At 42.1% G+C, this 17,270-nt stretch overlaps 1 protein-coding gene across 8 annotated transcripts in view; it reads left to right on the plus strand.

The window, feature by feature from the left end:
* The window catches only part of TNIK (TRAF2 and NCK interacting kinase), a 313,379-nt gene that overhangs the window by 60,811 nt on the left and 235,298 nt on the right, over nucleotides 1-17,270 (plus strand). For all 8 annotated transcript variants that reach the window (XM_044288827.1, XM_044288829.1, XM_044288832.1 and 5 more), the window contains exon 2: nucleotides 4,197-4,262. In XM_044288827.1, the coding sequence (XP_044144762.1) occupies nucleotides 4,197-4,262 (66 nt within the window). The remainder of the gene's footprint in view (nucleotides 1-4,196; nucleotides 4,263-17,270) is intronic.

Raw genomic sequence — 17,270 nt, forward strand, 5'->3', positions numbered from 1 at the left:
AATTTCCAGTTTCAAGTAATAAACATGGGCACTTTGAAAGCATTGGTGAATGTGTGTGTGGAATTATTAAGACAATTCTATCAGTAGGAAATGGTATGAGATACAGAAAATTCATCGCCTACATGTTAGGCTACTTTCACATCTGCGGTTTTTGTATTTTGGTTTTGAGATTCGGCAGAGGATCTCAAAAACGGTTCAGTTTGATTTAATGCATCTAGATGCATCCGTTCCGTTAGGATATGGTTGTATTAAATCAAAACAGATCCAACACCGTTGACCAACATTGTTTTTGGTGGCGGACGCAATTTGTTCCGTTTCGCAGACCGGACACAAAACCGCAGCTTGCTGCGGGTTTGTATCCAGTGTACAGAACTGAACAAACCGGAACTGATGCATTGTGAATGGATTTTTCTCCATTCAGAATGCATGGTGACAAGGCTGAAGTGTTTTGTTCCGGTTTTGAGATTCTCTGCCAGATCTCAGAACCGGATAGCAAAAGCGCAGATGCGAAAGTAGCCTTAAATTTATTTTTGTCTGGTGGCCCCCATTGGTTCTGCGGCGATTATGTCACATAATTCAAGTGATGCTTCATCCAATCACTGGTCACATGCCGTACATGCAGGCATCACTGCTGAGGCTAGTAACTTACTGCAGTGCTCACTTGAGCAGAGCGGCAGGGGATTTAACAGGTATGTAATTGTATTTTTATTCTTTTATTCTATACTATTTCCTTCTGGTAGGCAATTTTCTTAAAATTCTGAACAACCCTGGGGGCTAAAAACTTTTTATTAATCAGTTTAGTTTATAGTTGCCACAGAATGAACTTACACCCTTTTCAGCACTGTGCTTCTGCAAACCGCCACTGAAATACATTGAGAGGACTGATGAGCTGTGCTCTCAGAAGTCCTCTTCATTATATGCATGCAGCTCATGAGTCCTCTCAATGTATTCCATCGTGCGTTTGCGGGGGAACAGGGGTGAGTATGCACATTTAAATTAGGCTTTATCTACAGCAGTATATGGATTATAACCACCCTATATTACAGATTAGTAGTCCACAATTAAGAACTGATAGACTCCCTTTAAGACCATTCTGGGCTGTTTATAAAGGTGAACTTGTCTATTGATCAGCAAATCCATAGGATTTGACCTTTCACAATGAACAATCATCTCATGTAGAAAAGGACTCTATAGCGTATATCTCTACTTGCTCAATTCAGAGATTAGAGGTCCAGTCTCTGTGGACAGCCATCTCTGTATGACTACTCATAAATGTGAGACTGTCAGTCACTGTGTAGGACCACCCACTGGTCTCCTAAACTCTGAATGAGCAAGAATTTATATGAATAAAATAGACATAGTTGTTACATAGTTACATAGTTGTTAAGGTTGGAAAAAGACAAAAGTCCACCAAGTCCAACCTGTAATCCTGCTACATCGATCCCTGGATCAATTTCCATCTTCCATTTAAAAAGGGGTTAGGCCAAAGGGAAAGGGTGTGTAGAACAAGATTTCTATACCTTGCCATAAGCCTCAATATTATTTTGAATTAAAAATTCCTCTAAACCTTTTTTGAAGCCATCTACTGTATTTGCCGTGACCAGCTCCTGCGGCAGGCTATTCCAGAGAGTCACAGATCTTACAGTAAAGAATGCTTGTCGCCTCTTATGACGGAATCTTTTTTTTTCTCCAGACATGGGGAGTGGCCCCTTGTTTTTTTGAAGACATTTAACAAAGAATATTACATCCCACTATATATGTTATACTGAATCTTTTTATGCTAAATTGCTCAGTTCCTCCTGCTCTCTACCATGATGCAGGTAAATTAGACAGCATTTTCATTGGACAGGTTCCTTATAACTGGATTATGATCATGTCTACTCGGATTTAAGCTAATCTTTCCATATTACAGAAGGGGGTAGGTTTATTTACTACAGTTCCAGTTGTTGTCATTGAAAACCTCTGGCATCAGCAATAAACTTGGTTGGTTAAGGAAAAGTCCATGTAGAGAGCTTTTTTTTAAATAATTTGGGTGATAGAATGGCCAACAAGTCAAGATGTTGCCAAATGAAGATCAATGACTTAAACATTAGTAGGAGCAAGTGAAGAGCCCTGGCTGAAGCCATCACTGCTTATTGAATTGCTCCCGGTAGAGTGCAAGCTGTGGAAAGGCACATTTTTAGATGACTAATGGGATCTTCACTGAGTGAAAATTGCTGGCTAATTCAGATGAGCTTCATTAGAAAATCCTCAAACATGGGAGATGTGTCTAAGTCTCACCATGGAGTCTTCATTTTTCAAGCAGTTTAGGAATAAAATTAATTCAAGTTTTCACAATGTTTTCTAATTTTACAGTGTTAATTTACTGTTTAGTCTGTGTTTCCAATTGTTAGGTGGCCATTCTCGGTACAATTGCTTTTGACAGTCAGGGTTATGTGTGAGGAAGCACTTCTGACAGTTAAGGTGGCCATACACATTAGACTAATGGCAGTTGAACCCTCTGATTTCGATTTCTCTGGCTGACCGTTTGATGTATGTATGTATGAGAGTGCCTCCTCTTTCCCCCTGAATGGCTTACCATATGTTCGGGGTGGGGAGGGGTTAAGAAGGATCAAGCTTTTGGATTTCAACATGCCCGATCTTTTTGTTCTCAGGAAAAAGTCCACTGCTCCAGATACAAGCATGTCTGAGCTTAGAGTGTACTGGGGATGGAGGGGGGGGGGGGGAAGGGGCTTGGGAGGGGTAGCTTTCAGCCAAGTGAACGGTCAGCCTTTAAATTTCTTATGATGCTGACCAGTAAAATTTCTGTTTCTTAAACTGGTTTCAAACAAGTAAAATGCAAGTGTTACAATAGCAGTTCATGCCGCTGCTGTCCCGTGCACATTGGCATCGGCTGCCTGTGTGTGATTTGGGACTAGTATTAAGTGCATCTCACCTTTGGTGTCCACCTCTTGCCTGGTCAGTCGGTTCTGTTAACTTCTGCTAGACTTTGCAAAAGCGCAATAATCCATTTGTCTGCCTGTGTACTGACTTGTGCCTGTTCACCGTTCTGACCCTTTGCCTCCTGCATTGACCTCTGGACTGAGTTTTGAAAGAAGTCTGCCTGATCTGAACTCTGTCCGTTTCCTTGATTATGAGTATTGCCTATACCCCTGGTCCTTCTCTCTGATGTCTCTAATCCCTGTGGGTTAACAGCCATCCACAACAGTGGCTTGGCATAATGGGTCCACATATACAGCTGTACCAACAGGCACAGAGAGCCATACAATGCTGATAATGTGAGTCATTAGACCTACAATTGGTCAAGGATCTGAGTCTGTGATATAATGCTATAATACTATGATGCACCCATCTGGCAGTTCTTTTCATAGTAGTAAAAAGCTGACTTTAATAAAACTTAGCTCAGTTTCTCTTCATTGTGTAAAGTATATTCCATGTATGTGCTCTGCCAATGCATTTTTACATTACTCCGGTATCAAAACAGGTTGCATTACAAACTGAGTCTTTTGTGCTCATTTTTGATCTAACCATTAGGCCCAATAAATGTATTATATGTAGAAGCCTGTCTTTGAGAAGACCTTTTTTGGTTTTTATAAATATGTTTTAAGGGGGGTATCTGGGTTTTTTATATTGACGGCATAGCCCCTGGCACCCCCACCAATCAGCTGTTATACAGTAGCTGTGGCGCCGGAAAGAGGCACTGGTACTACACAGATCCATCCACTCTGTCCCGTTCCAGTCTGATATTGATGACCTATCATAACGATACGCCATCAATTCCAGAGAAACCCTTTAAAAGCTATGTTCACCGTTGCAGGATTTTTTTTTATATCGCTTCAGTGCATCCAATGCATTTAGTCATTTAGGACAGCTCGGTGTCGATTGTTACATGGGTGTGATTTGTTCACAAGCATTCATCCAGAAACATAGCATGCATCCATCCATAGTATTCCAAGTCCATATGGATGAATATATACACAAACACACACCTCATGCTATTCATGCTACTAAGCAGCTGTATACCTCGGGAAAAAAACCTTCTTGGACGAAGTATAGGCAGTTTAGAGGATAGTGTATTCAAGCATTTCAGTACTCAAGCATACAGTATGTCTGGGTTTGTTCAGACATTAGTAAGGTGCTATATGTGGAGCATGTGTATTTTAAATGCCTTCTGAACTTTTTTTTTGTTTTTTTAGGATCCTGCAGGAATTTTTGAACTAGTAGAACTTGTTGGAAATGGCACATATGGGCAAGTTTACAAGGTACGTTACCTCTGAAAATATTTTAAGATCTCATAAGATACTTGATAAAAATTATGGTTGTTGTGTTCATTTTCTACAACTATTACATCTGCTAAATGTGTTTCAAAAACATACATTTTGTAATTAAAACAGGTCTTTACTCAGGCCTGAAATTTTGATTTGAATGAAGTCAGTGAGGGTTCACCAACACCTCATTTCACATGTCGGAAGGTGTCATCTCTGTAGACCTGTGACCTGGAATCCCCATCAGTCACTAGTTTGAAGGTTCTGTGGCTCTTCTTATTTCAGAGTTCTTCAGATTTCTGAGCCTTTCATTTCCAAATTCACTTTAATGGAACTGTAAAGTGCATGCAGCTTATTTAGCTTAAAGGGAGCCTGTCAGCAGAAAATTCACTGTTAAACCAGGCACAGTGCCTTGTAAGGCTAGCTCAGCTGACTGTGATGGCACTTAGCGATCTTTTGCTTCATTCTGGAGAAGAAAGTGCTGTATTTGTGTTCTATAAGATGCACCTAGGTTTTAGACGAGGAAATCAGACCTCAGCTTAGAGCCCAAATCAGACCAGCAATGTTAATCAGACCTCAGCTCAGACCCCCAATGTTCATAAGACCCCCAATCAGACCTCAGATCACAGCACCAATGTGATTATGACCCCCAAGAAGAACTCGGATCATACCCCTAATGTGAGTGACATCAGATCAGAGCCTGATGTGAATGACCCCCAAACAGACCTCAGATCAGACCCCCGGCTCACAGCAGACATTAAAAAATAATTAACAATTAACTTACCTCTCCTGCTCCAGACACCGCCGCTGCTGCTCTTCACATTCACACTCTTCCATTTCTTCCTGCCGCGTGCTGTGCTATGACCTGATGTGCACAGCGTGAGATCAGTGCGCTGACGTCTTCACAATGTGTGCATTCACAGCACAGCAAGTGGCCAAGGACTAAGAAGCGCTGAGTATGAAGTTCGGTGAGCGCTACATTCACCTCTTCCTGGTCCTCCTGTACTAATGAGCGCTTCCATAGTGGAAACACTCCATAGTATTCGTCCCATACAACACACTGATATTTTATTCCCACTTTAGGGGGAAAAAGTACATCTTATAGAGCAATAAATAATGTACTTATAATCCATATGTAATTAAGCAGTTAAGAGCACAACTCTGTGCACCTTGCTCCTCCTGCCTCCTCTGCCAGTCCTTACCTCTCCTTCATTACCAGGGACAGGCGAGATAAACCTGGTCCTGTCAAACAAAAGAATAGCTGATCTTAGGGAGACCAGCTACAGAAAACACAGTGGAGCCTCATTAAAGAGTCTCTACACGGCAATCCAAAGTGCAAAGCTTCCTGGGAAACAGTATTATGCAAAATAACTGTGGAGCCCCAGTTATGGGTCCACGGTTATTTTGCATATTACTCTTAAATGTGGCTCCACAGTGTTCTTTGTAGCTGGTCTCCCTAAGATCACCTATTCTTTTGTTTGAGTATTCTCCAACGCATTGCTCCCGGTTAGCCAGAATCCTACTCCACACTGATAAAGGGCAACACCCTGAAAAAGCAGTCTGTGGATGGATGACTGGCTTAGGTCTTCCCCATCACATCTTTAAGGCTTGTAAAAGAACGGGATCTTGACAATGGGGCCACTTAATATGGGGGGTCTGGTGATCTCTGTCACGGGGACACCCCTTTGCTCGGTTTTCCTTCCTTTGAAGGGTATTTGGCTTTTACTGTGTTGAAGACCCATAACTGGGGCTCCACGGTTATTTTGCATATTACTGGTCCTGTCAGTCAAGGATAAGGAATGGGCTGGCAGAGGAAGGAGGAGGTTCAAGGGTGCATAGAGTAGCTTAAGTCTACTCTTGGTGAACCTAAATACTCATTTGTATGTGGATGAAAAGTAAAAAAAAATTCCTGAAGAATGAAGCAGCAGATCACTAACTGAAAGGTATTTTTATTTTTTTTATTCAACTGAGCAAGCCCTACAAGGCATTGTGCCTGGTCTATCCATGAATTTCCTGGTGATAAGACCACTTTTAAAAGAGGCTATCCAGGTTAGATAATTTACACATATGATAATAGGGAATTCTGTGTTACAGGTTTGTCCTGGGAGATTAAAATAAAATAAAAAACAGCCTCGGGATAAAAATTAAAGAATCATTACTTACCCTCATTGATCCCCTGCCGCTGTCGTTCCAACTTTGCTACCTTTTGCTCCCTTTCCTGATCCTGGATCGACACAAGAAATTGTTTGAAATGCCCACTCAGCCAACCACTGGTTGTATCAGTGACCCTCATTAGGCAGTAGTTGGCTGAACAGACATTCCAAGGCATTTCCCATGCATCATGTCGGAGGCAAGAAGTGGAGACCAGTGGGGACATGTGCAGTGTCAGAATGGCAGTGGAAAAGGATTAGTGAAGGTGATGCTTTTTTTATTTTATTTATTTATTTATTTTTTTATAAAAAATGAGGGCTCGCAAGTGCCCAGGGCGGTGTCCACCGCGTTGGAGCCCAGGCAGCTCTGCCTCTTCGGCTCTTATCCCCGCCCAGCCTCTTCCTCTGCCCGCCCATCTGTTTTCTCTCCCCCTCAGCGAGATCCCGTGCCTACGCGATAACTTCCTTGGCCGGGGCATGCGCACTGCGATGCCCATTGCTGGCACGGCATCGCAGTAGCTTATGCGCATGCCCCGACCAAGGAAGTCATCGCGTAGGCGCGGGATCTCGCTGAGGGGGAGAGAAAACAGATGGGCGGGCAGAGGAAGAGGCTGGGCGGGGATAAGAGCTGAAGAGGCAGAGCTGCCTGGGCTCCAACGTGGTGGACACCGCCCTGGGCACTTGCGAGCCCTCATTTTTAATAAAAAAAAAAAAAAAAAAGCATCACCTTCACTAATCCTTTTCCACTGCCATTCTAAGAGCCGAAGAGGCAGAGCTGCCTGGGCTCCAATGCGGTGGACACCGCCCTGGGCACTTGCGAGCCCTCATTTACATATGCATCAAAGTTCGTTTTTGGCAGTTTTAAAAGTCCACAAAAGCATATAAAGGTACCGTTTTAATCATCTGTGTTGCGGCTACAGCGCTATGGTAAAAGGGGTAAATGTGCTGACAGACTCCCTTTAAAGAGTCTGAGAAGGTAGTAGGAGCGCAAAAATTTACCCCCCTTGGCCATAAAACACTACCAAAGGGCTGACATAATATTATTTGTGTGCCATATGGTATCTAGTGGCTCACGGACATCTAAGCTGGGAGATGTTTAGTTACTTTTAATCAGTGTGATCACTATCTGAAAGGTTTTCTTGTTGGATTTTGTGGAGATGTAATATCTGCCTTATCAAGCTGGAGATATTTTCTGATAAATGTAATTTTAGAAGTGATCATACAAAACATTCTCTTTGCAATTTAATGCCTGGCTGAGCAGTTTACAGAACAAAGTGGTTAACAATAGAGCTGTGCAGTGTTCAGAACAAAGGAAAGTGACATCAGAACATGCTCTCGCACTCTTATTTAGAGTCTGCACAGATTGCGGTTGGGCGACAATAGATTTCCTTATTATTTCAGCATGAGTTACACAGCAGTCCCTCGTGCTCCATGAGTCCAAGGGAGGCTAATAATCCAGCGACACATGACACACGTTCTATATTGTTCTTTCCATTACAGCTGGAACATAAATCCTTTTGAAACATTGCTGAATGGAAACGATAACTGTTCACTTAAATTCAGAAGTCCATTTATACAAATATTTCCATACAGAGTTTCAAAGTAGTTAAAACCATTGCCCAGATATACAGAGAAATCGAGTTCAATAAAGTCTTTATGAGGGTGGAATAGGTGTAACCAGTGGGTGCATCTGAAAGATGAATTTGGTTATTGCTAATGGACCCTTGTCTGGTATCGTTCATCATGTAACGTGGAACATGAAATAGTTAGGATTTTCTTGATATGCTAAATCTTCTAAACTCCTAAAGAGAGAAAATCCTAATCGTTACTTCTGTAGACAACATACTGTATGTCTCATTTACAATGCTCACAATAACAGGTCAGATTTGTCGATTGTGATCTTTGTACATTAATAGTCTGTAAGATAAAAGCAGCAAGTTCCTGATGAGTCACATTTTGCCAAATGAGAGAAGCCAGTTAGGGTCATTCCAAGTGCAGATCATAATTGCTTTGTAGATTTTAACTCCTCACACTGACTTTTCTATGGCCCATAAAATCTTTAGTTTTATTTAAAGTGGAGTGTTATGATCCTAACCTGACCCTGACCTGGACCAGTGGCCTCAGGTGTTTGTCCTCACATCCGAGGCCTTGATTAGCTCCTCTATCAGGAACTATCCTGCTATGTTACTGACAGCTCTCTGTTCAGTACATCATTATATGATGAACTCTCCACTACTTTGACTCTCTTATCTTGGTTGTCCGCCATTCTCTGTCCACACTTTGTGTGCCTTGCCAACTCTACTTCTACTCTCTGTTGGGATTCTCAGACGTTTTGTGCTGGGCCTCCTAATGTTTTCTCTTTATAGAATCCCAGTTAGGCAGACTATCAGCAGTTTGGTTGCCAGTACCATCTCCATGCTGATGACATCCACCAATATGATCTTGTCAGGAGATGTCTAATGCTCCCCTAAAGCTCTGGTTGGGTAGATGTTAGATTTTTAAATGGAGATCCGCATTGCCATTCAAATCCACCTCAAGAGGGGACATGTATTGTTTTGGTGCAGCTTCCGTCTGGAAATTTCAGCAGGAGTCCTCATACAGATTAGCCCCTTTGAATCCACAGTGTGATCCACATCATTCAAGCTAAGAATATTCTGTGAAAACATGGAAAATGCCCTTTATATCTCAAGCATAATGTTTCTAAAACTGAGCTCCTTCTGGTTCCTCTGTCATCTCCTTTAGATAAACCTAATATCGCTGTCTATAATACAACTATCCTCCCTAGATATCGGGCCCGATGTATTGGAGTTATTCTGGACTCAGATCTATCCTTTCTTTCACATTCATTTTATTGCCAAATCCTGTTGCATTTCTGTCCTTACCTCACCGCTGACACACGAATTCGGGTCCTTATTATTTCTCGCCTCAACTACTGCACTTAACAGACTGGCTTTTCACTCAGCTAATGACCTGCAGCTTTTATCCTCCCTTATGTCATCCTCCCACTTCAATCTGCAGAACGTCCCCTGTTCTGCACCCTTTTCACAGAACTCTATCGGACCATTAGACTTGCTCTTAACATTCAGAAGGAGAACTATGCCACATAACCAGAGTCCATGGTCCGTACATAACCTGCCCTGGTCACAAATGTCTTCACACCATCATATCCTCAAGTAGCTATCCTTGATACATCACTTTTTGTGTTGATTCAGTTACTGATTGGTGACTTCTTTAGTCACTTCTCTGTCAGCACTGGTCACCTGGACTAAATTAGCACCATATGCCTATTATGCACCACCTGTACTTCCATTCAGATTGCAAGCTCTTACAGGCAAGAACTTCTCTTCTTCTGTCTTTTACTTTGATTACTTGTCTTCTCCACAGTTGTAAAGTGCTCCAGAATATCTTGGCACTATATAAATAAAAAATATTATGACCCATAATACAGTCCCATGAGGTATTATATACTACTGTGATGCAGAGTTTCACTTTAAATATCATAACTTTATTTGGTAACCTCCTAAGCATTTAGGACTACTGCGTTACTGCTGCAAATAAACATTTTCAACACCACATCACATGCTATAATTTAATTTATGCGAGATGTATAATGTACTAGACAGAGATTTTGTTTCTTTTAGCTGTAATCCTTTTTTATGCTTTTTCTTTTTTTAACTTTGCACCATGACTACGATGATAACATTAGTTTTTTTTTCATGTATCCCGACATTCACTCTGTAAGTAGTAAATCAGATGGTCTATGATCATTGGTAGGGTTGTCTTCTATCAGTGGAACAAACTGAGTTTCTTGTAAGATTTGGAAATGTTCCTCCAAGATGATCGAAGTGTTGACCTTTGCGATACTAAGCATTGAGGGTTGTTACTGTCTTTTCTTAGAGTCCTCCTAAGGCAAGTTGAAACTTTAACATAGCTTCTTGGCACCAGTTCTATTTGCATTCCAATCCAGAATGTGTTTGCATTCATTTCTATGCACTACTTCCACGTTGTTATGTAATCCATCATAAAGTAAATTGGTTATCTTCCCTACCTGTGGTACAGTGTCTTTTTAAGGCCATGTTCACATCAGTTTTAGCAATTTCTATTGTTCTGCTGTGTTAAAGAGGACTTGTTACCATGAAAATACAGTACAGTCTGCAGGCAGTATGTTATAGAGCAGGAGGAGCTGAGCTGATTGATTCTATAGTCTTATGGGAAAAGATTCAATAAAACTTGTAATTTATACATTTATATCTTAGCTGTGGAAGTTAAAAAAAAAAGCTATCTATGCGCGATACGTGTATGGAGCTCTGATTGGTTTGTTACTGACAGCCAGGCCTCTTCTGTATCCTTCAGAATCACTGAAAACTGAGATGTTGGCAGATTAACCCCGTAGATGCCGGTCAGTTCTGTAAGCTCCTCAGTGCGGTATCTGAGGAGCTTACAGAAGGAGGAGGCTCCCTCTCTGACACTCATGGGGTGTCGATGGTTGCTGGGTCTCCTGTGTACGGAAGCCTAGGAGGCCCAAGGGAATCTACTAGGGAACAGCATGTATTGTACTGTACTGTATTGTACTGCATTGAACCAGCAATCGGACCATCAAAAGTTGATGTCCCCTTGTGGGCTAAAAATAAAAAGTAAGAAAAAAAGTAAGAAAAAGTGTTTTATAGAAATTTTTTAAAAAAGTTTCTAGTGTACAAAACCACCCCTTTCCACTCATTAATCCATTTACTCTTTTTTTTTTTAAATTGACACAAAATTGCCGCAACCATAACGACCGATTATCATAAAATTACCCTGTCAGGTGAGCGCCTTAAAAAACATGCCAATATAACAATGCTTTGGTCACCTCGTCTCTATGTACCCCAAAATAGCATTGTGATGAATACCACACCTCGTGTCCGCTTGACGTCAACCACGTCGAGCTCACGAGACCTGGTATGATCATGGGTTTACCAAAAACATGAGGTTACGCCCCCCAGTGGAGCTTGTAAGGTCAGGTTGGTATAGTTTACACACACACACACCTCCTGTTCACGCGGGCACAGAGAGGCAACAAGCTGAGAGAGCCTTTTCACTGCCGCAGTGAAACAGTGCCTCCTCAGCTTGGGTATCTGCCACCAGTTCTCGTTTTATATAAGCCCGGTCCGCTAACTGGATTATATAGGGTCAGAAACCAACCCGCGGTAGCTTATAACTAGACCAAAACACGGATGATCGAGATACAAGATAGCATAAGACTAAATTAAAGATTTAATAGCCGTAAGAGCACACTAGATTTAACACAATATACACAGACAATATATACAGTGGTCTGAGGTTACAGATTACAGGTTATAGGGTTAGAACAGGGTTAAGCAGTGTAAGTCAGTTACCGAGTAAGATGAAAGTTCCTTTGAGATGTTCTTTGCTGGAGTCCACATGAAGGGCCATGATCTCAGCTATTTCCTGGGTCCCTCTAAACACATTTGTAGGATGTGACCCCTCTTCAGAGAAAGACACGCCTACTTGCTGGCACCAGACTTTTAACCTGTAGCCAGCCCCTCCCCTCCCGACCTCAGGGAGGGGTCCACTCCCCCTCTTCTGGGCTGGCAGCAAATGACCCACAAAACCCTTTAGGGTTCATAGCTCCAGACCAGAGGGTCACAGGGAGATGGTTCTGGGACCAATGGACCTGCCTGGGTTCCAGCTACAAGTAGAGCCCAAACCTGGTACTGTTATGTGGTTTCTATGGGGAGATATGGATATCTCCCTACCCTGACCTCGTCCCATTAAACAAAGACCATGGGAACGTACCTAGTGGCCACTGGGACACAAATATGTATCCGGTTTGCGCCTGCGATGGCCAGGTGATTCATAATTCCTTATGAAAGGTAGGTGCCAACATGTCTGGGAGGTCTCATTGATTCTGGGCAAGGGCGGATACCCCATGCTGGGGTTTTTGCTGCAGGATTCAGCTTGGCTCCAGACTGGTGGACTGAGGTATGACCTTCTCCTTGAAGCCTGGACCCCCTGGTGGGCTTTCTTCCTTGCCAACTGACACTCAGATGGCTGGGGGGGGGGGGGGGGGTGGAAACTTATTTTGCATGTACACTGAACATGCCAAGAGGTGCATCAAATGACAATCAGGGCTGGGGGGCTTTGAAGCAGGGCCCTCCTGTGGAGTTCACTACCTCCACTATCTGTCAGCAACTGGGGGTGTGAGGACATGGCTGACAGTAAATATTAATCCCTATTCCTCACAAGTATCAATGAAAACGTCACCTCATCCCGCAAAAAAAGACTATATTGCCCAAAAAAAAATTAAATATGGCTCTCAGAAAATGGTGAAACAAAAGCATAATAAAAAAAAAAAAAATGCTTTCGTTGTCTGAAACTGAAACAAATAATGTGTGGTATCGCTATGTCCATGATTAACTGCTGTATAAAAATATCACATGATGTATCTCAGGTGAACGCCATTAAAAACTAAAACTAAAAACTATGCCAGAACAGCCATTTTTAGTCACCTCACCTTTTTGCATCGTCCCCTGCTCATTAAAGGTGTTTCCCAAGATTTTAATACTGATGACCTATCCTCTGGATAGTATCTGGTCAGTGGGGTTCCGAGACCCGAGATTAACGTGCAATACTGATGACCTATCCTCTGGACAGTATCTGGTCAGGGGTCTGATACCTGGGACTCCCAGTGATCAGCTGTTTAAGAAGGCAGCAGAACTCATGTGAGCGCTGTGGCCTTCTCAGTGCTTACAAAGTACAGCGGCTGTGCTTTGTATCGTGCTCAGCCCCATTTACTTCCATGGGGCTGAGCTGCTCCTACGCTAAGTGACTGATGAACATGTCGTCACTGGCCTCGGAAATACAGAAAGAAGGCAGCTGACTTCTCAAACAGCTGATTAACAGGGCTCCCGGGTGTCAGACCCCCACTGATCAGATACTAATGACCTATTGCCTCCCATGCACTGGACGGCCCACTGTGCTGCACTGTCCAGGTCTTAGACATGGAACCTGGGGACTGTCTTACTTGTAATAGCATTTATCATGTAGACAAAGTTAATACAAAGCAATGTATTGTGATTGTCCCTATTGCTTCCTTTACTGGCTTGATTTATTTTTCCATCACATTATACGTGTCTCGTTTCCAGGGGTTATGACCATCGCTGCAGCGCAAATACGAGGTGGCTGCGACAGGATCTGCTGCACATATGCACTATCATGGTCTTGGCCACCGGAGAGGCCATTGCTTTTTCCTATAGTGTGCAAGCATGGCCACTGCTGCTGGATTGCAGGGTGATCATAACCATGGAAATGAGCAGGGTATAATGTGATGGTAAATGTAATACAGTCAAGAAAGGAAGCAATATGGACAATCACAATACATTAGTAAGTGCCTTGTATTAACGTTCTCTTCATGTTGAATGCCATTTGCTGAAAGTGAGACAACCGCTTTAATAAGAGGAGTTCAGGTAAGAAAAAAGCATATTGTGTGTTTATTGTGCCACAACATTCACTGTACTTCAAAAATATTTTTCTCAAGATTTATTTTTTCCATTGCTCGAAAAAGTCTAAGGGACACATTTATTAAGACTGCCGTTTTAGATGCCGGTCCAAATAAAGGCCCCCGGTTCTGCCGGAGTTACGACTGTGACTTAAATACTCCTAATTTTGGCGTATTTCAGATTAGTAAATGACCCCCTAATTGTAGCAGTGTAACCCCAGCCTTTTATTTTGGGATGTATCTTGCTGCATATGCAGTATGCATGATTATATGGTTAAAGGGGTTGGCCACTATATAAGTACTTTACACAACATGGGTAAAAATGAGTTTCCAAATATACTTTATTTAAAAAATATGTCTGCTAATCTTTTTATAATAAACCACGCCCCCTGAGCCTGCTGTGCAGCCAGTTCGTCCATGGCTGCATGCGACATGGAGGAGCTTTAGAGAAAGCTCATCCATGCCTTTATTGTAACTGCTCATCTGCTGTTCTCCTAATCTGCCTAAGAGCAGTGCATGCCCAGTCTGCCCCTGCCACTTGCGCGCTCCCTGTTCCGTCTCTGAAAGGAATCTGCTGCTTGTTCTGTCAGTACAAACAGCTTATTCCTCTCAAGAGTTCGGAGCGGGGAGACTAGTAAGAGCACGTCTCATTTCCTGTCTACAATGAGGGCGGTCCCCGGCCGATCGCTCTGATTGGCTAGTCTGTACACATTAGTCAATCACAGGATCCTAATGCCGGCTGAAAGGTTCTGATCAGAACCTTCTAAAATGTATGTGTATATATAATATCCCCCCGTGTTGGCACTGATGTCGGCCGTTTAACCCCTTCCATGCTGCGATCCATAGGGACCGCTCTATGGAAGGTGTTAAGAGATGGAGGGAGCTCCCTCCCTCTCCCATTGGGCTGCTGCTGTGCTGTGGCAGCAGCCCGATGCTTGATGGGTTAACAGAGGTAGGGAGCTCCCTCCCCCATTGGGTGCTGCGCTGCTGTGGCAACGTCCCGGTGGTTGCACTGGGCCTTGGTATAGCTGATCAGGCTTCTGCTAAAGACAGGAGCCTGAACAGGCTTACTGTTAGTAATAATGCACTGCAGAACACTATATAGCGTACTGCAGTGTATTGTAAACCATCAGACCCACTGGATCTTCAAGAAGGAAGTGGGTCTGGGTAAAAAAAAATAATGGGAAAAGTAAAACAAATAATAATAATAATTTCTTCTTATAGCTTATATAAAATAAAAATGTAAAAAAGCCTCCTTTTCCCAAAATAAAGACTTTTTTTTAAACTAGGGGAAAAAAAGAGAAGTAGACATATTAGGTATCGCCACATCCGTATCGATTGGCTCTATAAAAAAAAAATCACATCACATAACCCCTTAGGTGAACACCATAAAAAAAAAAAGAATCTCTGCAAAAAATAAAAATAAAATTGTCACCTTACATCACTAAAAGTGCAACACCAAGCGATCAAAAAGGCGTGTGCCCCCCAAAATCATACCAATCTAACCGTCAAATCATCCTGCAAAAAATGAGCCCCTACCCAAGAAAATCGTTAAAACAAACTATGGCTCTCAGACTATGGAGACACTAAAACATGATATTTTTTTTTTTGTTTCAAAAATGCTGTTATTGTGTAAAACTTAAATAAATAAAAAGTATACATATTAGGTATCGCCGCGTCCGTAAGAACCTGCTGTATAAAAATATCACATGACCTAACCCCTCAGATGAACACTCAAATTTTTTAAATAAAAAATTAAATAAAAAGTGTGTCAAAAAAGCAATTTTTTTGTCACCTTACATCACAAAAAGCGTAATACCGAGCGATCAAAAAGTCATATGCACCCTAACATAGTACCAAACCGTCATCTCATACCGAAAAGAATGAGCCCCTTCATAAGACAGTCGCCCAAAATATAAAAAAAACTATGGCTTTCAGAATATGGAGACACTAAAAAAAATCATTCTTTTAAAATGCTTTATTATGTAAAACTGAAACAAACAACAAACAAAGTAGTCATATTTGGTATTGTCGCATCCGTAACAACCTGCTCTATAAAAATACCACATGATCTAACCTGTCAGATGAACATTGTAAATAATAAATAAAAACAATGCCAAAACAGCTATTCACCTTATCCCGTAGTTTCCAAAATAGGGTCATTTATTTGGAGTTTCTACTCAAGGGGTGCATCAGGGGGTCTTCAAATGTGACATGGCAGCTTAAAATTATCCCAGTGAAATCAGCCTTCCAAAAACCATATGACGTTCCTTTCCTTTTGCGCCCTGCTGTGTGCCCGTAATGGGGTGTTTCTGTAAACTACAGAATCAGGGTAATAAATATTGAGTTTTGTTTGGCTGTTAACCATTGCTTTGTTACTGGAAAAAATTGATTAAAATGGAAAATCTGCCAAAAATGTGAAATTCTGAAATTTCATCTCCATTTTCCTTTAATTCTTGTGGAGCACCTAAAGGATTAACAAAGTTTGTACAATCAGTTTTGAATACCTTGAGGGGCTAAGTTTCTAAAATGGGGTCCTTTCTGGGTGGTTTCTATTATGTAAGCCTCAGAAAGTGACTTCAGACCTGAACTGGTCCTTAAAAGATGGGTTTTGGAAATTTGCTTCTAAACTTCTAAGCCTTCTAATGTCACCATAAAATAAAATGGCATTCACAAAATGATCCAAACATGAAGTAGACATATGGGGAATGTAAAGTAATAGCTATTTTTTGAGGTATTACCAGTGGTGTATCTTGGTGTAGTGCTGCCCTAGGCGAGACTAAACTGGGGCACCCCCCTAATATAAATTTGACCCACCCCTTCCTGTCAAGGCCAAACCCCTTTCTCTCTAAACCCCACCTCTTCCTATGTGCCATCCACAGATCCCCCTCCCCTAAACAGTGCCACCCACAGATCCCCCTCCCTTAAACAGTGCCATCCACAGATCCCCCTCCCCTAAACAGTGCCATCCACAGATCCCCCTCCCCGACGCTCACAGGAGTACATTTATAAACTGTAATCAGTAACTTTAACTTTAATCATTGCTGATCTTTTTACTTAGATACCTTACTCTGTCTTAGTTACTGTTTATTTCAACCTTTCTTTAAATCAGAAAATAAAGCTGGCCACACGGCTATTCTTCCCACTCCTGTACAAATGCATGGTACACGGTCGTATGTTCATGTGTTTTTCAGTGGGAAGAGAGGAGAAAGCCACAGCCCAAACACCACTGGTTGCAGCCTTTCTACCTTGAGAACAAAGGATCAGACACATTTAAATCCAACATGCCTGACCCTACTTTCCACCAACATCTGATGTCAGGGGAGAGTCAGGAGGCCCCAATACACATTAAATTTGGCA

The sequence above is a fragment of the Bufo gargarizans genome, chromosome 4 (assembly GCF_014858855.1).
Source record: "Bufo gargarizans isolate SCDJY-AF-19 chromosome 4, ASM1485885v1, whole genome shotgun sequence".
Lineage (NCBI taxonomy): Eukaryota > Metazoa > Chordata > Amphibia > Anura > Bufonidae > Bufo > Bufo gargarizans.